We start from the raw sequence: 22046 nt of genomic DNA on the forward strand, positions 1-22046 counted from the left end.
AACATTATATTCCCATTTACTTACCAATTTAGCTTCTAAAATTTTTATTTCTTTTTCTAATTCTATATATTGCATTTTAATCTGTTTCCTACTAAAAGCTGAATATGATATAATATTACCCCTCATAGTTGCTTTAAATGCATCCCATACATTCTCTATAGATGTATCCTCTACTAAATTTATTTGAAAGAATTCGTTAATTTGTGTTTTAAAATTTTCCAAAAATTTGTCATCCACAAGCAATGCATTATCAAATCTCCAAAGAGGTCTACCATTCTCTAATTGAAGAGTAATACTTTTAAAACCAATAGGAAAAAATATTTTTTCACTCTGAGAATACTTAAGCTCTGGAAAGCATTGCGAGATATGGTAAGAATGATTAATGTAGCTGGTTTTAAAAAAGGTTTGGACAAGTTCCTGGAGGAAAAGTCTGTAAACTGCTGTTGAGACAGACATTGAGGAAGCCATTGCTTGCTCTGGATCAGTGGCAAGAAATGCTGCTACTATTTGGTTTTTTGCCAGGTACTTAATGACTTGGATTGGCCTCTGTGAAGATAGGATACTGGGCTAGATGGACCACTGGTCTATTCTTATGTCTTAAGCCCGGAATTGAAGGCTTGGATGCCCTAGTCTAGCTGTGACCAAAGAAGAGCTCCTCCTTATGTGTTCCTATATAGGGTTATCGCTTGCTTTGATATAAACTGAAGGGTGCAGCAGAGCCCTCTGGAGAAGGAGGATGCATTGAAAACCTGGAATGGGTTCCTACTGTATGGCTTATGAGCATGGGGGGTGTGACCAGTAGAAGAAAGAAGGTGTTGATGCCCCTGTACAGGTCGATGGTGAGGCCCCACTTGGAGTATTGTGTTCAATTTTGGAGACTGTATCTGGCGAAGGACATAAAAAGACTTGAAGCGGTCTAGAGGAAGGTGATGAAAATGGTAGGAGGTTTGCGCCAGAAGATGTATGAGGAGAGACTGGAAGCCCTGAATTTGTATACTCTAGAGCAGGGTTGCCTACACTTTTTGGGCTTGCGAGCTACTTTTAAAATGACCAAGTCAAAATGATCTACCAACAATAAAATTTTTTAAAACACAAAGCACACTGTACGCAGAGAAAATGTTAATTATCATTTATATTCTGGGTTTTTTTCAAAGAGGTCAAGGCAGATGACTTTATGCATTGTCACCTCAGTAACTATACAAAAATAGACAAATACTCCCTCACGTTTTACTAAACCGCGATAGTGTTTTTTAGCGCAGGGAGCTGCGCTGAATGCCCTGCACTGTTCTCGATGCTCATAGGCTCCCTGCGCTAAAAAACGCTATTGAGGTTTAGTAAAAGGGGGCCTTAGTGCAAAATATAGAGAACAGATATAAATTCTCAAAACGGGCACATTTTGATCACTAAATTGAAAATAAAATCATTTTTCCTACCTTTGTTGTCTGGTGATTTCATGAGTCTCTGGTTGCACTTTCTTCTTCTGACTGTGCATCCAATATTTCTTCCCTTCTTTCAGCCTCCTGTATGCTTCCTCTCCTCCAAACCTCATTCCCTCCCCCAAATTTTTCTTCCTCTCTCCCTGCCCCCTCACCTTTCTTTCTCCCTGCCCTCTTCTTTCTTTCTCTCTATCTTTCTCCATGCCCCCTTTCTTTCTTTGTCCCCCCCCTTTCTTTCTTTCTCTCTTTCTGTCTCCCTGTCCCTCCTTTCTTTATTTGTTTCCCTTCTTTCTATCTCCCTGCCCCCTTTCTTTCTGTCTGTCTTTCTCTCTCCATGCCCTCTTTCTTTCTGTTTCCCTTCTTTCTGTCTCCCTGTCTGCCCCCTTTATTTCTTTGTCTTTCTTTCTCTCTGCCCTCCCCCAAGCCACCGCCATCGGGGAACAGGTCCTCAAGCTGCCTGCCGCCGAGTTGTGAGATGTCCCTACTTCCCGACACGGTAAACAGAAGCGCCGGGCTGACCAGCCTTCCACCCAACGTCAATTTTGACGTTGAAGAGGAAGTTCTGGGCCAGTCAGGCAGCGATTGGCTAGGCCGTAACTTCCTCTCCGATGTCAGAATTTATGTTGGGGGGAGGGGGGAAGCTGCCCGGGATGGGCTCCACGATTACTCCTATTGCCTTCACGATTTACTGGTAGATCATGATCGACCTTTTGGGCACCCCTGCCCTAGAGGAAAGGAGGGACAGGGGAGATATGATTCAGACGTTCAAATACTTGAAAGGTATTAACGTAGAACAAAATCTTTTCCAGAGAAGGGAAAATGGTAAAACCAGAGGACATAATTTGAGGTTGAGGGGTGGTAGATTCAAGAGCAATGTTAGGAAATTCTTCTTTACGGAGATGGTGGTTGATGTGTGGAATGCGCTCCCGAGGGAGGTGGTGGAGAAGAAAACGGTGACAAGAGTTCAAACAAGTGTGGGATGAACAAGGATCTATAATCAGAAAATAATGTGTATACATTGAAGGAACTGAGGCCAGTACTGGGCAGGCTTGCACGGCCTGTGTTCCCTATATGAACATTCAGTGGAGGACGGGCTGGAGAGGGTTTTGATGGTTAAGATGGGTTGAAACATAGAAACATAGAAATAGACGGCAGATAAGGGCCACGGCCCATTTAGTCTGCCCACCATATTGACCCTCCCCTGCCTTTACCCTGTGAATAGATCCCACGTGTCGATCCCATTTGGCCTTAAAATCAGGCATGCTGCTGGCCTTAATCACCTGAAGTGGAAGACCATTCCAGCGATCAACCACCCTTTCAGTGAAAAAGAATCTCCTGGTGTCCCCGCGTAGTTTCCTGCCTCTGATTTTCTACAGATGCCCTCTTATTGCCGTGGGACCCTTGAAAAAGAAGATATCCTCCTCCGCTTCGATGCGGCCCGAGATACTTGAACGTCTCGATCATGTCTCCCCTCTCTCTGCGCTCCTCAAGCGAGTATAGCTGTAATTTATCTAACCGTTCTTCGTACGGGAGATCCTTCAGTCCTAAGACCATCTGGGTGGCCATTCTCTGGACCGATTCCAGCCTCAGCACATCCTTACGGTAATGCGGCCTCCAGAATTGCACACAGTATTCCAGGTGGGGCCTCACCATGGATCTATACAAAGGCATAATGACCTCAGGCTTACGGCTGACGAAACCCCTGCGTATGCAACCTATGATTTGTCTTGCCTTGGATGAAGCTTGCTCCACTTGATTGGCAGCCTTCATGTCCTCACTGACGATCACCCCTAAGTCTCGTTCTGCTACCGTTCTTGTTAGGATCTCACCATTAAGGGTATAAGTCCTGCATGGATTTTGGCTACCCAGGTGCATAACTTTGCATTTTTTGGCATTGAAGCTGAGCTGCCATGTCTTAGACAGTTCTCCAGTAAGAGTAGATCATGCATCATATTGTCGGGCATTGAATTTTTATCCATTGTGCTTTTTCCCACTACGTTGCTTAGTTTGGCGTCATCGGCGAATAATGTTATTTTACCTCGGAGCCCTTCTGCCAAGTCCCTTATAAAGATATTGAATAGTATCGGGCCCAAGATCGAGCCCTGGGGCACTCCACTGATCACCTCCGTCATTTCAGAGGGGGTGCCGTTCACCATTACCCTTTGAGCCCTACCTCTAATCCAGTTCCCAACCCACTTCATCAATGTGTCGTCCATTCCTATAGAACTCATCTTGCTTAGCAACCTGCGGTGAGGTACGCTATCGAATGCTTTGGTAAAGTCCAGGGACTCTCCAACATCTAGCTTCCCTGTCACCCAGTCAAAGAAGCTGATCAGGTTGGATTGGCAGGATCTCCCCTTAGTAAATCCATGTTGACGGGGATCCCGTAGGTTCTCCTCATTCAGGATCGTATCTAATTGGTGTTTGATTAGAGTTTCCATTAGTTTGCTCACTATTGATGTGAGACTCACTGGTCTGTAGTTTGCTGCTTCTGTCTTTGAGCCTTTCTTGTGGAGTGGAATGACGTTAGCCTTCTTCCAGTCCAACGGGGCGCTACCTGAACTAAGGGAGAGGTTGAAGAATGTGGACAGCGGTTCCGCCAAGACATCACTCAATTCCCTGAGCACCCTGGGGTGTAGGTTGTCCTGTCCCATTGCCTTGTAAACCTTGAGCTTTGACAGCTCACCGTAGACACTGCTGGGTGTAAATTTGAAATCACTAAATGGGTCAACTGAGTCAGCCCTTGTCTGTAGCTGAGGGCCAAGCCCCGGCGCTTCTCGGGTGAAGACAGAGCAGAAGTATTCATTTAACAGTTGGGCTTTTTCTGAGTCCTTTTCCACATAGTCTCCGTCTGGTTTCCTAAGACATACTATTCCTCCTGAGTTTTTACTTCTGTCACTAATATACCTGAAGAATGATTTATCTCCCTTCTGGATGTTCTTTGCTAGAGACTTCTCCATGTTGAATTTAGCCTCCCTGACTGCTGTTTTGACGGCTTTTGACTTGGTCAGGTATTCTGCTCTAGAGTCCTGTTTCCTTGATTGTTTGTAAAAGATTAATGCTTTTTTCTTCTCTTTGATGAGGTCATAAGAACATAAGAAACGCCATGGCCGGATCAGACCTAGGTCCATCTAGTCCGGCGATCCGCACACGCGGAGGCCCAGTTAGGTGCTCCTTATTGAAGACCCGGATTTCCCGTATCCCCCGATGTGATTTGCAAGACGGTGTGAATCCAACTTGCGCTTGAAACCCAGAACAGTAGTCTCTACCACAACCTTCTCCGGGAGAGCATTCCAAGCACCCACCACTCGTTGTGTGAAACAGAACTTCCCGACATTTGTCCTGAACCTTCTGCCGCTCAGTTTCAGGCTATGACCTCTTGTCCGTGTCACATCTGAAAATGTCAGTAAAGCTGCTTCCTGGTCAATTTTATCAAATCCTTTTAATATTTTAAAAGTCTCTATCAAATCTCCTCGCAGTCTTCTCTTTTCGAGGGTGAACAGTCCCAGTTTTCTGAGGCGTTCTTTGTAGCTCAAATTCTCCATACCTCTGACAAGTTTCGTGGCTCGCCTCTGCACATTCTCCAGCAGAGTTATATCCTTCTTAAGGTATGGAGACCAGTGTTGGACACAGTATTCTAAGTGTGGTCTGACCATTGCTCTGTAAAGTGGCATTATGACGTCTTCCGATCTACTCATGATCCCCTTCTTAATCATGCCCAACATCCTGTTTGCTTTCCTCGCCGCCGCCACGCATTGAGCCGATGGTTTTAGGGTTCTATCTATCAGTACCCCCAAATCCCTTTCTTGTTCGCATTTGGCTAATGTCACACCCAATATCCTATATTCATGTTCTTTGTTTTTCTTTCCCAGATGCATTACCTTGCATTTGTCAGCGTTAAAATTCATCTGCCACTTTATCGCCCACTTTTCCAGGTGGTTCAGATCCTTCTGAAGATCCTCGCAGTCCCTTTGAGAGCCAACCACCCGACATAGTTTTGTATCATCTGCAAACTTGATTATATTGCATGTTGTCTCCTCTTCCAGGTCATTTATAAAAATATTGAACAAGATGGGCCCAAGAACAGAGCCCTGGGGCACGCCGCTAGTCACCTTCTCCCAGTCCGAGAATTTCCCATTTATGCTTACTCTCTGCCTTCTGTTCTCTAACCATTTGCTGATCCATCTGTGCACTTCTCCTCCTATTCCATGACTTAGTAATTTACTCATAAGCCTTGCGTGCGGGACCTTGTCAAATGCTTTCTGGAAGTCCAAGTAAATTATGTCCACTGGATGTCCACTATCCATGTGTTTGTTCACCTTCTCAAAGAATTGAAGTAAATTTGTCAAACATGACTTCCCTTTCCTGAAGCCGTGTTGACTAGCTCTTATTAGGTTGTGATCTTCCAGATGTTGTACAATGTTATCTTTAATTATTGATTCAATTATCTTCCCAGGGACCAATGTGAGACTCACAGGTCTGTAGTTTCCCGGTTCACCTCTTGATCCTTTCTTGAAAATTGGGATGACATTTGCTATCCTCCAGTCATCTGGTATTTGCCCGGTTCTAATTGACATGTTAGCTAAGGATTGTAATAGTTCCCCAATTTCCACCTTAAGTTCCTTTAATACTCTCGGGTGAATTCCGTCCGGTCCAGGGGATTTGTCATTCTTTAGTTTGTCAATCTGAAAGTATATCATGTCCAACTCCACATTTACTGTTGCGAGGCTTTCCTCTATGCCTCCGGTGAATATCCTCCCTGTTTCTGGCATTGTTGCAGTGTCCTCATTTGTGAAGACAGAGGCAAAAAATGAATTTAACCTATCGGCAACCTGTTTGTCTTCTTTAATTGACCCTTTCCTTCCTTGGTCGTCGAGAGGGCCCACTGCCTCTCTTGCTGGTTTCTTTCCTTTTATATATCTAAAAAAGGGCTTAAAGTTTTTGGCTTCTTTCGCTATCTTTTCTTCATAGACTTTTTTGGCGTCTCTTACCACTATATGACACTTTTTCTGGTCGATCTTGTGACAGTTCCAGGCCTCTGTCGTTTTTTCTCGTTTCCATCTTTTAAACGATTTCCTCTTTTCCCGCACTGCATCCTTCACCTCTTTGGATAACCAAGCTTGTTCTCCTTTGACCTTTTTTCGCCTTCCTTTGGATATCTTCGGTATGTAAAGATTCTGTGCTTCTATGATGGTGTTTTTCAGAAGAGACCATGCTTGATCAACTGTTTGGATTTGTGCCTTCCCCTTCTTGAGCCGTTTTCTAACCATGGTTCTCATGCTATCATAATTCCCTTTTTTGAAGTTAAAGGTTGTGGCTTTAGTTTTGATTGGTTTCCCTTTTCCGATGCCAATGGAAAAATTGATCATATTGTGATCACTTGTCCCCAGAGGGGCCGCAACTTCTACATCTGTTGTCCTTCCAGTAATGCCATTCATGACCAAGTCCAGGATTACGTTTCCTCTTGTCGGTTCTCCCACCATTTGTTCAAGGAAGCAATCTCCTATCGTTTCCAGGAATTTTATCTCCCTGCCGCAGATTGACGTTGCCAGTTTCCAGTTTATCCCCGGAAAGTTGAAGTCCCCCATGATCGTTACATTTCCTGATTTACATCCACGGTTGATTTCCTCCATCATTTCTTTGTCTGTTTCCTCAATCTGTCCCGGGGGTCGATAATAGAGGCCAATTTTTATGTCTGCTTCTTTTTGTCCGGGAATCTTTATCCAGAGGGACTCTAGTTTACCATTTGCTTCCGTCTCCCCTTCTCTAATAGATTCTATTTCTTCTTGGACGTACAGGGCAATACCTCCCCCTTTTTGCCCAATCCTATCTCTTCTGTATAGTTTATATCCTTTCAATGCCGTGTCCCATTCATTCTCTTCATTCCACCATGTTTCTGTTATTCCTATGATATCCAGTTGTTTTCTTTTTGCTAGCTCTTCCAGTTCCCCCATTTTATTTCTTAAGCTTCTGGCATTCGTGTACATACATTTAAGATCCTTTTGTGCTAATTTCCTGGATTTAGTGGTCCTCGCATCCCTCTTAATATCTTTTTGATTGTCTCTTGTAGTTTCATCCTGTTCTTGCCCTATATCTGTGCGGTTGCTTGAAGTTTCCTCCTCAGTTTCATCTTGTTCTTGACCTATATCTGTGCTGTTGCTTAAAGCTTCCTCCTCAGGATATCCTGGTGTCCGGGCCATCGACTGGTTGTCGACTGTCGGCTCTCCCCTGATCTTTAGTTTAAAGCCTTTTCAATGGACTTCTTCATGTTCTCAGCCAGGACTCTTGCTCCCTGTTTGGTGAGATGTAGGCCGTCCTTTCTATAGTACCTGTTTCTTCCCCAGAACGTTGCCAGTTTCGCACGAAGTCGAAGCCCTCCTCTTCGCACCATTTCCTCATCCAGGCGTTTACTGCTCTCAGTTCATCCTGTCTCATTACATCCGCTCTCGGTACCGGCAGGATTTCTGAGAAAGCCACCTTCACCTCCCTGACCTTCAATTTCCTTCCAAGTGAGCGGAGCTGGTCCTTCATTTCTTCCCTGTCGTATTTCCATCCGCTAACATCGTTGGTACCCACATGAATAAGCACGGCAGTGTCGTTTCCTCCTGCGCCGTCTATGATACTGGTGATCCTGCTGGCCACATCCCTCACTCTTGCACCGGGCAGGCAGGTGACCAATCTATCCTCTCTTCCTCCCGCAGTGTGGCTGTCCACAGTGAACCACTGTGGTTTATTGTTTCTACGGCGTTTACTTACTAGCTTAACATAGCGGTTTGTCGCTTCCTGTATGGTGGCTTTCAAAGTCGACCACATTTCTTTCACACTATCGGTTTCTGCTTGGCTTTGTAGCACCTGGTGAACAAAGTCACCCATCTCTTGGAAGTTTGTGTCCTTGAATTTGAGGACCTTGGTCAGTGTGGCAGATTTAGTAAAGCCTTTCCCAAGTTTGAACCATATCATGTTGTGGTCACTGGAGGCCAATGTGTCTCCCACTGAGACCTCTGTGACACTTTCACCATTGGTAAGCAACAGGTCCAGTATTGCCTGATCCCTTGTTGGGTCCAACACCAGTTGCCTGAGACGTGCTCCCTTCAAAGAGTTTAATAGCCTCCTGCTGCTGCCGGAAGCAGTGATAAGTGAGCTTTGATGGAGACTCCTGTAGATGGAACCTAAGCACACTACTGGGCATGGCTCTGGGTTTCTGACCCAGAAATATCTAAGAAAAAGAACCATTTAAACTAAATAATTAATTTATGGAGCATGTTTGGTTGGGCAGACTGAATGGACCACTTGGGTCTTTATCTGCCATCATTTAGTCTGTTACTAACCACCTATCTACTAGAAAAGATATTAGCAAGGTAAGAACCTAATCTCTTTTTAAGATGGACTTGGGAAAATCCACTGCTTATTGATTCTCTTTGAGATCTTGCCAGATACTTGTGACCTGGGTTGGCCACTTGTCCCAGTATGGCAACTCTTTACGCTGGGGTTTTTTTTTTTTTTTTTTGAGTAGGACAGATTCCTACTATCACAGTGCAGGTTCTCTGAATGTTGCTAAGTGCATTCATACAGACTGCTGTCTTTGAGCTGTGTAATACCTGTAAGGTCACGCATGTTTTATTCTTCCCATATGTTAGGAGAAAGTCAAAATAACTGTATAGTGACTATAGGCTTCATTCTCCCATTTCTTTCCAGCTTGTCCCTGTTGTTTTGATTATATTTTCTTCTGGTTTTTGTAGGTGGAAGTAAATCTCCCTGCCAGCTCCTGGGACCTGCTCGCAAGCTTTCTTGTATCTCAGATTTCCTGCAGTATTTACCCCTGCATTTGCCTGACCAAGAGGAGATGCTGAGAGAGAGGCTAGCCTCCCCCGGGGCAGGTAAAGTAACTCCGATATTTGAGCAGACTGAATCCAACAAACTAGCAAAGCCTTCTGTAAAAACCTAATAACATGACAGTGTAGGTAGGTTTAAATTAAACTTTACTACCCTGAAGCCTCAGAGAGAAAGGGAAGAAAAGTGTTAGTCAAAGCAGTTTAAATACCATATACAGGTACTTATTTTGCACCCGGGGCAGTGGGGTGCTGAGTGACTTGTCCAGAGCCACAAGGAGCTGCAGTGACAATTGAACCACTGTAGTAACCACCAGGCTCCTCCTCCACTTGGAAGCTTTAGGGAAAGAATAATGGCAATGTGGAAATATACAGTATATTATTTATTATAGATAATAGTTACAAAAATTTCAGGATTACACAAAATAGATATGTTGATATCTATTTTGGTTATACTACAATACTTTCCTGAGACGAGGAGATAAAGCAGAAGCTATGTTAGGCTGTAAAGCGTGTCCGAGAGTAACCAAGTCCTTTGGCAAGCTAAGACAAATAACTGTCTAGTCCTCTGCAGTACACTTCTCCCTCCGTATTCGCTGTGAAAGGGGATTAACAGAACCGTGAATACAGAAAACCGTGAATAACTTTTTCATATGTTATTCACTGTTTTCTATTAAAAACCATTGTAACTATGGGGAAACCGCGAAAACATGGTGGGAGACCTGGTCTGTTCCTGAAGGAGAGGCAAAACACGGTGAAGAAAGTGCTGGGAATCAGTGATTTTCTCTCTAAATGCTTGGAATCAGCGATTTCTCTATGCAAGCTGATGTAATTGGGGGGGAGGAGCCAGCAAGCTAAAAACCATGAATAATTGAATCCATGAATGCTGAAACCATGAATACGGAGGGAGAAGTGTATAGAAGAAATCCCATTCTCATCCTTAGAGGTCCACAACGTCAGCGTCCAGCAGTGATGAATTGGTTCTCCAAGGACAAGCGGTCATAATATTATCACACGTGGGTGATGTCATCCGCAGAACCCAGTACGGACACTTTAGGCAGTGCCCACATAATGTGCGCACACGGGTACCTTCTCACACAACATTGGCATGCAGGACTGACAGTTCTGAGTTTTTCACAGAGACAATGAGCCGTATCTTATTTATTGAAAAACACTTTTATCCCACATATTCAAACAATCTAGGCGGGTACAAAAGTACATGCACAAATCAATACACAAACATAAAACACAATTTCTTTAAAAAAAATGCTAAAATCATATATATAAGAAAAACCCAAAAGCTAATGATTCAACAGCTCCATTGAACAGATCTCCATTTCCAAAAGCCTTCAACGACGTGTGGAAGGATAATAGCACCGGAATCTGATGTTTCTCCTCAGCACATCAAACTTTGAATACAGAGGATTTAGAATCAGAAAATAATATTAAATATTGAACTAAGGCCAGTTACTGGGCAGACTTGCACGGTCTGTGTCTGTATATGGCCATTTGGTGGAGGATGGGCTGGGGAAGGCTTCAATGGCTGGGAGGGTGTAGATGGGCTGGAGTAGGTTTTAACGGAGATTTCGGCAGTAGGAACCCAAGCACAGTACCGGGTAGAGCTTTGGATTCTTGCTCAGAAATAGCTAAGAAGAAAAAATTTAAAAAATTTAAATCGAAACAGGTTGGGCAGACTGGATGGACGATTCGGGTCTTTATCTGCCGTCATCTACTATGTTACTATGAAGTCTTTTTTTTTTTTTTGTGCCTTCCATTATAATTTTATTCTTATTTTCTTCATAATTTTTAATTTTTATTGTTTTCCAGTATTTTCTTCAAGTTTGTTTCATTTTTGGCCTCCCTTTTTTTAACCCAGAGAGTGTCGATGTTTTTCAGTACACTTCTCCCTCTGTATTCACTGTGATAGGGGATTAACAGACCTGCAAATAGAGAAAAACCGCAAATAACTTTTTCATATGTTATTCGCGGTTTTCTCTTAAAATCCATCATGAATATGGTGAAACAGCGAATAACATGGTGAGAGACCTGGCCTGTTCCTGAAGGAGAGGCAGAACACGGTGAAGGAAGTGATGGGAATCAGCAATTTTCTCTGAAAACACTTGGAATCAGCAATTTTTCTATGCAAGCTGATGAAATTTCGGGGGGAGGAGCCAGCAAGCTAAAAACCGCAATTAATTGAAACCGCAAATACAGAGGGAGAAATGTACACTTTTTACTCAAGCTGTCTGGGCCATGGAGTCTTTTGACTTTGTGTCGGCCGTTTTTCTTGCATGTCAAAGAGGTGCCAAGCGGCTTCAAGAAATGTACTCAGTGTAATCACAGAGTTTTTAATATCTGATGGATTTTAAATTTTTAATCATACTTTAAAGTTTTTCAGAAAGAAGTGCAATACATTTTAATTGCTTCAATTTTAATATTTTGTGGAAATAATTCTTACCGTAAGCACTGTAACACTTAATTGATTCTAGAATCACATCAAAAGTCATTCCATTTAGTTTTTTTACCCGTTCTTGGCTCTGCCTAATTGGATAAAGAAGTTTCTTTTATACCACCTCTCCTGGGAGTGAACACAGTCCGAGGTACTCGGCTTTATACACACAGGTTAAAGTAAAGCTTTTCAGAAGGGAGGAGCTACACTAAGGTTTGGTCTTATTGCATTTTGGATGGTAGTGAGATCTTCAGGCAGCAATGTCAGACACTTCCAAAAATAAATATAAATACGATATGTTGTTTTTTCTATTGGTAGGATAAAGCTCAGAGACATGGAGGGGTTAACATGGGGGGCAAGCCCCTAACCACCTCACCACCCAATCATTGCATGATCCTCCATTTTAAATTAAATGTGCAAAATAATGCTTTTGATAATAAAAAAAACTTGAAAACTCTTCAATATATAAGTGAAGTTATTAAAAGTGAAAAAACAACGTGGCATGTTTTGATTGCTGCTCCAGGAAACCATACAGCCAGGAATTCTAAAATCCAAGAATGGTTTGTCAGCGACGTGGGGGCAATATTGCGGAATTACTTTGGAGCAAGGAATAACGGTGGATTTTCCCACTGCAAACCTTAATGCTGCATGGTTTAAATCAGGGGTGTCCAACTTTTTGGCTTCCCTGGGCCACATTGGCTGGAAAAAATGTTTCTGGGGCCGCGCAAACACTGCAGCAAGACAGAGGAGGGAGCCGGCAAGACGGTAAGCACCCGGAGACAGCAGAGGAAAACACTGCATTTCCCTCAACCGGGGCCACACAAAATACTTCATGGGGCCGCATACGGCCCTAGGGCCGCAGGTTGGACACCCCTGGTTTAAATAGTGAGATCGAATGGAAGGCTTTTTTAGAATGCAGTTTTTGCTTTTTCTGCTAGTGTCGCTATATATTTTTTACGTTGCCAGCTGTTTTTCAGCAGGCAGTTTATTGATTGGGTAATTCACGTTTTCTACGTGCTGACGATTTAAATCCATTTTCTTCTCAGTGTTTTTGCCGTTAACCCTTTCAGGACCATAAGGATCGTAGGCCAATTTTTGTGGTTTTGACGACATTTTTATGGTAAAAAGGGCTTGCAGATGCCAAAAAATTGATTTTTTTTGTGAAATATTATTATTTTTATTTAAAAAATCAAACTTCTGGCTTATGGACAGTGTGGCAAGTGAATCTTCTCGTCAATCTGGCAACGACGCTAATGAATGAATGTCGGAACCAGTTTGTTTACATAAAGGCAGTATCATATGGAATCCGTACATATCAAATTTAGAACTGTAGACTATCCCAATCAAAATTTATAGGATTTTAAAGTTATGGGACAAATATGTCCCTTGGTCCTGAAAGGGTTAAGCAGCGATCTCAAAGAATTAACCTCTTTCAGGTATCCCCTCTGCTCTAGCCATTGTTTTAACTTGGTTTTTTGAGCATGTTTTCAAGTTTTTATTTATAGCAGTTTGATAATGTTATCGGGGGGTTTTGCCTTTTAAAAATCTCACCCGCTCTTGCTGACAAACCATTCTTGGATTTTAGAATTCCTGACTGTATGGTTTCCTGAAGTAGCAATCAAAACGTGCCACGTCAAAACCATTCATTAGTTACCGTATTTTTCGCACCAAAAAAGTGGGTGGAAAAAAGGGTGCGTCCTATGGAGCGAATAGAACTCCCTTGGCCGTTACCTTATTTCGACCGCTGCCCGCTGCCCCTGCCCGCGTAGGAAAAGCCAGGCGGGTGCAGCGATTGCACGCCGCCAGCCCAGAAGCCTTATACCCGACATCAATTCTGCCATTGGAAATACTGCTCAGTGAAATCAAGTGAAGCCACAACCCCGTTCTTAAGTAGCACCATTCCAGAGCTGATATTGTGATGTCATAATGCTTCATTCCACCAATGCCTAAGAGCCAACTTCATCAGTGATGTCACAATGGCTTGATTATTCCTTTATACGCAGTCCCCAGGTTAAGAACGAGTTACGTTTTTAAAGCTGTTCTTAAGTGGGATTTGTATGTAACTCAGAACTTTTAAGATTCTGCTCCCAGCTGACAAATGGGCCATTTGTCCCTACCAGTGTTCCCTCTAAGGCAGTGTTCTTCAACCATCGGTCCATGGACCAGTGCTGGTCCATAGAAATTTCCTGCCGGTCCACAGAGCCAACATGTGCATCAGGCCCAAAACAGTATTCTTCAACCGCTGGTCCACGGTGCGATCGATGCGGCGTTATCTTCGAGCCAGCTTCCTCTTCCTAATTGATTCAGTGCACAAAGCCACAGGCAGTGGCTCCTACGGGCATCCTGTGCCTGAACCGGAAACCTTCTCTCTGATTTTGCAACGTCAGAGGGAAGGCTTCCAGATGAGGCAAGGGACGTGCAAGGTGCAATTAGTACTATTATGGGGGCAGGGTCTGGGGTGGACATTGGGTAGAGATGGGCGGGGTCTGGCCCACGACTTAGCCCAGTGTTGTTCAATCGTTGGTCCACAGACCGATGCCGGTCCACAGAATAATTTTTTTATTTCTGCCGGTCCATAGGTGTAAAAAGGTTGAAAAACACTGCTCTAAGGTACAGCATTCACAACCACACACTGTTCTTAATGCGGCCATGTGTCATTCCTGAATCTGCTGCAGCAGAAGTGGAAGAGTCTCTGCCACTGGAAATACTGCTCAGTGAAATCAAATGAAACCACAATCCCGTTCTTAAGTAGCACCATTCCAGAGCTGATATTGTGATGTCATAATGCTTCATTCCACCAATGCCTAAGAGCCAACTTCATCAGTGATGTCACAATGGCTTGATTATTCCTTTACAGGCAGTCCCCAGGTTAAGAACGAGTTACTTCTTAAATGGGATTTGTATGTAACTCAGAACTTGTAGATTTTAAGATTCTGCTCCCAGCTGACAAAAGGAACAACTGTCCTTACCAGTGTTCCCTTTAAGGTACAGCAGGCACAACCACACACTGTTCTTAATGTGGTCATGCGTCATTCCTGAATCTACTGCAGGGGAAGTGTAGGAGTCTAGGCCACTGGAAATGCTGCTCAGTGAAATCAAATGAAGCCGTAACTGCATTCTTAAGTACGAGTCGTTCTTAAGGTGGGCATCTGTAACTTGGTAGTAGCGTGACCATGGTATATAGAATGTACTTGTATTGGGGAAGCAATTCCAGCTTCTGTGGTAGAGAAACTTCCATACAGTGGAACATAGCAGTAGCGAAATTCCTCCTTTCAAACTACACCTCCTCTGTTCTTTACTATCATCCTCTCCAACCTTCCCCAAATTAGCCCCCCAGTAAGTACCTCTACCTCCAAAGCCACCTATTTCACCTCCTCTAATACTCCCTATGTACACCCACCCACCCACCCACCCTACTAGGCATAAGATTTTTGAATTGGTAGGAAAGAAAAAATATTGAAATAGATGAGTTTGTTTAGAAAGCTAGGGGAAGGGACAGAGTGAAGGAGGTAGGGTCTGTGCTGCTCTGTCCCCACTGCCCCCAAGCTCTCCTGTGAGTCACCAGCCCTTTGTATCATGCTATAGTTCAAATAATATCTGTGGTATTGTAGTAGGTTTTAGAGATTTTTAAGACTGACTCTAAGCGCAGGACGCTTTCAGCTGCTTTAAATGATTTCTACAGCCCTCACTCCTGTTTCTCTTTCTCTCCTTCTCTAGGTTTGACAGCTGTATACAAGAATCAAGGTGTCGAGTCTTCACTGGTCTTTCAGCTGTCAGAGTCTGGAGATCTGTTCTTTCAGCCTTTGGCTCTGCAGAGGGGACAACTGGAAGAACCTGAAATAGGAGTCACACAGAGCTGTCATTCACTGCCACAGACCTCAAAGGACCAACAGAGGAGAAAGTCAAGAGCCCAAGACCTGGGCAGTGAACAGAGATACCTCTCATCGAAGAGGCTTCAGGGTGCTGGTGCAATTTTGCAGCCGGTAGATGACAATGAGCAGCAGATCTCCCTTTCTGACCTGGAGTTCTGTGAAAATGATTCAGTGTGTGCCACATCAGAGCACAGAAGTGTCTTTGGTGCAAGGGAGGGGAGCAGTGACGATGAACGGGTTTCTCTCTCTCACCTGGAGGTGGCAGTTAATGACTCAGACGACACCACATCAGAGCAACAGAGTGTCTATGAGACAAGAGAGCAGAGCAGTGACAACGAACAGGATTCTCATGACTCAGACGATGCCACATCAGAGCAGCAGAGTGTCTCTGGGACAAGAGAACAGAGCGTTGACGATGAACAGGATTCTAATGACTCAGACGATGCCACATCAGAGCAGCAGAGTGTCTCTGGGACAAGAGAGCAGAGCGTTGACGATGAACGGGATTCTAATGACTCAGACGATGCCACATCAGAGCAGCAGAGTGTCTCTGGGACAAAAGAGCAGAGCAGTGACGATGAACAGGATTCTTATGACTTGGACGATGCCACATCAGAGCAGCAGAGTGTCTCTGAGACAAGAGAGCAGAGCGTTGACGATGAACGGGATTCTAATGACTCGGACGATGCCATATCAGAGCAGGAGAGTGTCTCTGGGACAAGAGAGCAGAGCGTTGACGATGAATGGGATTCTAATGGCTCGGACAATGCCACATCAGAACAGCAGAGTGTCTATGAGACAAGAGAGCAGAGCAATGACGATGAACGGGATCATCATGACTCGGACGATGCCACATCAGAGCAGCAAAATCTCTATGAAACAAGAGAGCAGAGCAGTGACAATGAACGGGATTATCATGACTTGGACGATGCTACATCAGAGCAACAGAGTGTCTCTGGGACAAGAGAGCAGAGCAGTGACGATGAATGGGATTCTCATGACTTGGACGATGCCACATCAGAGCAACAGAGTGTCTCTGGGACAAGAGAGCAGAGCGTAGACGATGAACGGGATTCTCATGACTTGGACGATGCCACATCAGAGCAACAGAGTGTCTCTGGGACAAGAGAGCAGAGCGTTGACAATGAATGGGATTCTCATGACTTGGACGATGCCACATCAGAGCAACAGAGTGTCTCTGGGACAAGAGAGCAGAGCGTTGACGATGAACGGGATTCTCATGACTTGGACGATGCCACATCAGAGCAACAGAGTGTCTCTGGGACAAGAGAGCAGAGCGTTGACAATGAACGGGATTCTCATGACTTGGACGATGCCACATCAGAGCAACAGAGTGTGTTTGAAGCAAGAGAGCAGAGCAGTGATGATGAGCAGGTTTCTCTCTCTCACCTGGAGGTGGCAGTTAATGACTCAAATGATGCCACATCAGAGCAGCAAAGTGTTTTGGGTGCAGTGGAAGGGAGCACAGCTGTTGAGCAGTGTCATGTAGAGAGTGAGGAGATTGGGCAGAGTAAGAAGCATGCCAGCCTAAGCCCGGCCATCATTTCCTGTTGCCGACGCTGGATAAAAGCATTCTTGCAGGACCAGAAGCGACTGCAGTGCAAGAGTGCTCAACGTGCGAGAGTTCGCCCCACATTCTGTTGCCGGCGGCTTTTCAAAGTTTCTGAGCTGCAGGAGCAGGTGCAGAACAAACTGATGTATGCAGAGCTGCGGCAGCACTTTCGAGCCTGCATGAATCAGCAGCGAATAATGGGGCAGGAGGATACGGGTCCCCTGGAATTTGTGTCTCTTGCAGACCCTGTGGATCCCCTGGCCTGGACAGATGAGCTAAGCCAGCGACTCACTGCGTCTTGGGAAGGACAGTGGAGAAACTGGTGGGAGGAGAAGCTGGGATTGAATAAAAGCCAGAAGATCCAGGCCCTTCGAGAAAAAAGGCGTCGGCAGAAGCTGGCAAAGGGCAGACGCAGCCTCTCTGAAAGCTTCACCTCCTCTGCTAGCTGCAAGTCTGACCTCTTAGGCACCAGTGACTACTCACTGTTGTCAGTTGATAGCCAGGGGTTAGCAGAAAGCCCCTCTAACCTTGGCAGCTGTTCCCTGACCATCACATCCAGGGACTCATCCCAGCTAGTTTCTATTTTAAAGTGCCCTGGAAAAAATGCTGACTCTTCACAGACTGAGTCAGTACCAGCCCACAGGGAGTATTTGGAGTTGGTGGACCAGCATGTTGCACCTCAGGCTGGTGAGAGAAAGGGCACAAATCTTGTGAAATCTGTTCAGTCTGATATCTCTTTAGGGTCTTGGGGTCAGCTGGAGAATCGCTTGGTGACTGGCAGTCAGCAGAGACACATAAAAAGATCTCAGCCATTGCTGTCCTCTCAGTCTCTGCAGTCTCGGGGGATTCCCAGGGAGAGAAGGAAGATCGTGCAGGATTATTTCTCTACTCTACCCGACAGCGAGGAGCACGCAGTACATTTCTTGGGGGCCAAGAGACAGGGAAGCACACCAGCAACCCCTGCTTCTCAAGACAGGCAGGCTGAGTCCCAGCCGCAGAGGAAGAGAGCAAGAATGGGCTTCTGACTGTGTGTTTAGAAGAGCTGATGTAAAGAGATGGTCTCTCCTTTGTTCAAAGAAAGTGCCTTCCTCTGTCCTAGGTTTCATGCTAATTCTTCCTATGGTAATAAGTGGACTCGTACAATCAAAGTTGAGCCGTTGACAGGACTTAGACATGTTGGTTTTATGATCCTAACTTAGGGCTGATGTTTCTACAGCAATCAAAATAAGGCCCTAATCTGACTTCACCACTAGCTCAGCCTACTTTTAAGCACTTAGGGAAACCCAGGTTGCTCATATTTGTGTACATGGACCTAGAACACTCCCATTCATTACAAAGCATCCTCCCTATGCATGTGTTCCTCTCTCTGACTTAAGAACATAAGAATGGCCGCTGTTGGGTCAGACCAGTGGTCCATCGTGCCCAGCAGTCCGCTCATGTGGCGGCCCTTGGTCAAAGACTTGGCATCCCCCCCAGTGTGTGGCCGTCTTTCTCTGTCCTTATTACAGTAGAATCCCGATTAACCACTACTCAAGCAACCGGCAAAAAAATTGTCCCTGAAGTGGCAGCTGTTCTCAGCCATGAACCCCCCAGCTCCGAAGCAGTGGCAGCATTGGAAGTGACTTGGCAGAGGGAAGGCCTGTTTACCGGTGCTTCCTCTACTCATTGGCTGCCGCTACATCATCGGGTGAGGGAGGGAGGGGAGGGGATTGTCAGAACCATTTCTGCTGCTTGGGGAACAGAGGGAAAGAGGTTGGTGGCTGCTGTGATGCTCCGGGAACTGGAGGGAGGGCAGGTTGTTGGGTCAGGAGCACCACTTTGGATATTGTCTTAGGAGCATGGGAGACAATTTAAAATTTTTTTTTGCCAGTTAGCTGAGATTCTTCTGTATCTTGTCATTTTCCTTTCAGTAATGGAGTGATTCCTTTCCCCATGGTGATAAAGTACTTGCCTGTCCCTTCCCCTCCCCTCCCCCACATGTTCCCATTACTCTCCCCTTGATGACAGAAGCTGATCCTCCATCCTTTTCACTTCCTTTCATGAAGCGTTTCATTCTAGACCAGGAACGTTTCTAGGCCAGAGATCCTCAGACACTGCGAATATGCTGCTTTGTTCCTGCTCCCAGAATCTGAGCCTTCTCCAGCTCTGCAGGGAGCTCCCACGTTGAAATAATTCAGGAACAACATTTCAGCTTTATTTCTGGTTTAAACTTTGGCTGCTACCACTTAACTCTGGTGCATTAAATACTTGGAGAAGTTCTGTGCTGTGGGAGGTTGTCTTGTATAGATCTCTGTAAATGAAAGCCATTTAGAAGGGAGATTGTTGTATATTGTTGTGAATTCTGACAAGATTAAAAGAAAACCCTTTGCACTGTCAAGTTGTGCTGCTGGTTTCTTCTGTTCAGGACCACTGCCCTCCCCATCTGCCTTTGAATCACACCTCTCCTCACCCTATCTCCATCTCTTCCCTTGCGCTAGGGTTACCATATGACTCCAGAAAAAGGAGGACGTAAGAACATAAGAATAGCCTTCTGAGTCAGACCAATGGTCCATTAAGCCCAGTAGCCCATTCTAACGATGGCCAATCTAGGACACTAGTATCTGACCAAAGCCCAAGGAGTAGCAGTATTCCATGCTACCGATCCAGGGTAAGTAGTGGCTTCCAAAACAAAAATTACTCTCTACATTTAATAAATCTTTATAATTTTTCAAATGTGGTTCAAAATATCAATGTGATAGAATAGTTGATATCTTCAAATGAAGCCTCTCCACTTTCAGAGCTCCAATATCCAGATCCCGGGTTGCTGCCAGCTATTTAACTTCGTCAAATGAACAAGTAGGGCAAAAATCTCTCAAAAAGTGAGAGTACAGTGATCAAATAGCAGTGATGAACATCAAACAAGAACACTCTATTGAATAAAGTTCCAATTGAACAAAACTTATACAACTGATAGTGAATTAAAAAGTGTCTGAGCACTTTTTAATTCACTATAAGTTGTATAAGTTTTGTTCAATTGGAACATAAGAACATAAGCAATGCCTCTGCTGGGCCAGGCCTGAGGTCCATCTTGCCCAGCAGCAGTCCGCTCATGTGGCGGCCCAACAGGTCCAGGACCTGAGCAGTAATCCTTTATTTATACCCTTCTATTCCCTTTTCCAGCAGGAAATTGTCCAATCCTTTCTTAAATCCCAGTACTGTACTCTGCCTTATAACGTCCTCTGGAAGCGCATTCCAGGTGTCCACCACACGTTGGGTAAAGAAGAACTTCCTGGCATTTGTATTGAATCTGTCCCCTTTCAACTTTTCCGAATGCCCTCTTGTTCTTTTATTTTTTGAAAGTTTGAAGAATCTGTCCCTCTCTACTCTCTCTATGCCCCTCATGATCTTATAAGTCTCTATCATATCCCCTCTAAGTCTCCTCTTCTCCAGGGAAAAGAGACCCAGTTTCTCCAATCTCTCAGCGTATGAAAGGTTTTCCATCCCTTTATCAGACGTGTCGCTCTTCTCGAGGTCGACAGCTAAAGAATGGGGGTGGAGCCTTGATAAAGTGGTTCCTGCGAAACATGTCGGCTATGACACCCTACATGACATAGATGGTTCTACTATTGAGAACACTCGCTATTAAGCTAAGTAAAATTAGATTATATAAAGAAGATAAAATAAATCAAGCTATTTTAAGCTCTTGATAACACATAAAAATGAAAATATAGACCCAGTGACGATTTGTCACATAAAGCTCAGAACAGTGATAAGTTTGAGTTCTGAGTGGTGATGCTGAGGGCCTAAGAAGTTTGTTTAGTGCTGCCATCTCCTTAAGAGTGGCATAGAGTGATACGGGTAAGGGTAAATTAGATGCACATCTCCCTTGAGAAGCATACAGTGATATGGGGACTAAAACTATGCCAGGGTATACCTGGCAGGGCCTCCGCGTGTGCGGATCACCGGACTTGATGGACCTAGGGTCTGATCCGGAGATGGCAATTCTTATGTTCTTATGTATAGTATTCTGTCCTGACCTGAGGAAAGGGGTTAAAAAAAAATATGCCTTATTTCCATTTCCTATTTATAAACTTTTTATCAATACAGTTACAATACTACTTGATTCTACGTAAAGCAACAAAAAAAGTTTATTTCTACCTTTTGTCGTTTCTGCTTTAATCACCTTCTCTTCACTCTCTTCTTTCTATGCAGCGTTTGTCCTCACTCCCTTCCATGCAACATCTGCCCTCTCTCTTTGCCCCTTCAACTCAGCCTCTGCCCTCTCTCTACCCCATCTACTGTCCATCCTCTCTCTGTTCCTTCTATCAACTGTCCACCCTTTCTGCCCTTTCCATCCAGTGTCCGCCCTCTCTCTCTTCCATACGGCATCTTCCCTCTTTCTATGTCCCTTCAATAAACTGTATATCCAGTGCCCCTTCTCTCTTTTGTACATGATTCATTTCAGCATCACCCCCTCTCCATTTTTTTGTCTGCACCCCCCTCTCCATGCTCTGGCATCTCTCTCTTCTCCTTTCCTCCTTCCCACTCCCATGGACTGGCATCTCTATCTTTCCCTCCCCCATGGCCTGGCATCTCTCTCCTCTCCTATCTCTCCGTCCATGCTCTGGCACCTCCTCTCCTTCCTTTCCCTCTGGTCTGGCATTTGTCTCCTTAGTTTCCCTTCCCTCCCCCCATGCTCCGGCATCTCTCTCTCCTCTCCTTCTATCTCCCCCTCCATTATCTGGCATCTCTTCTCCTTCCTTTCTCTCCTTCCTTCCTTTCCCCTGGTCTGGCATCTGTCTCCTTCCCTCCCTCAACCTCCATGGTCTGGTATCGTCTTCCCTCCCTTCCTCCCACAGACTTGGCATCTCTCGTTCCTCTCCCTTCCCTGGTCTTCCTTCTCCTTCT

General features: G+C 44.8%; 1 protein-coding gene across 6 annotated transcripts in view; it reads left to right on the plus strand.

The window, feature by feature from the left end:
• The window catches only part of TAF1C (TATA-box binding protein associated factor, RNA polymerase I subunit C), a 77283-nt gene extending 57747 nt beyond the window's left edge, over nt 1-19536 (plus strand). For all 6 annotated transcript variants that reach the window (XM_033936830.1, XM_033936820.1, XM_033936801.1 and 3 more), the window contains 2 exons: nt 9176-9313; nt 15432-19536. In XM_033936830.1, the coding sequence (XP_033792721.1) occupies nt 9176-9313; nt 15432-18184 (2891 nt within the window). In that variant the 3' untranslated portion in view covers nt 18185-19536. The remainder of the gene's footprint in view (nt 1-9175; nt 9314-15431) is intronic.
• The last annotated feature ends 2510 nt before the right edge of the window (nt 19537-22046 follow it).

This window comes from Geotrypetes seraphini, chromosome 1 (assembly GCF_902459505.1).
Source record: "Geotrypetes seraphini chromosome 1, aGeoSer1.1, whole genome shotgun sequence".
Taxonomy (NCBI): Eukaryota; Metazoa; Chordata; class Amphibia; order Gymnophiona; family Dermophiidae; genus Geotrypetes; species Geotrypetes seraphini.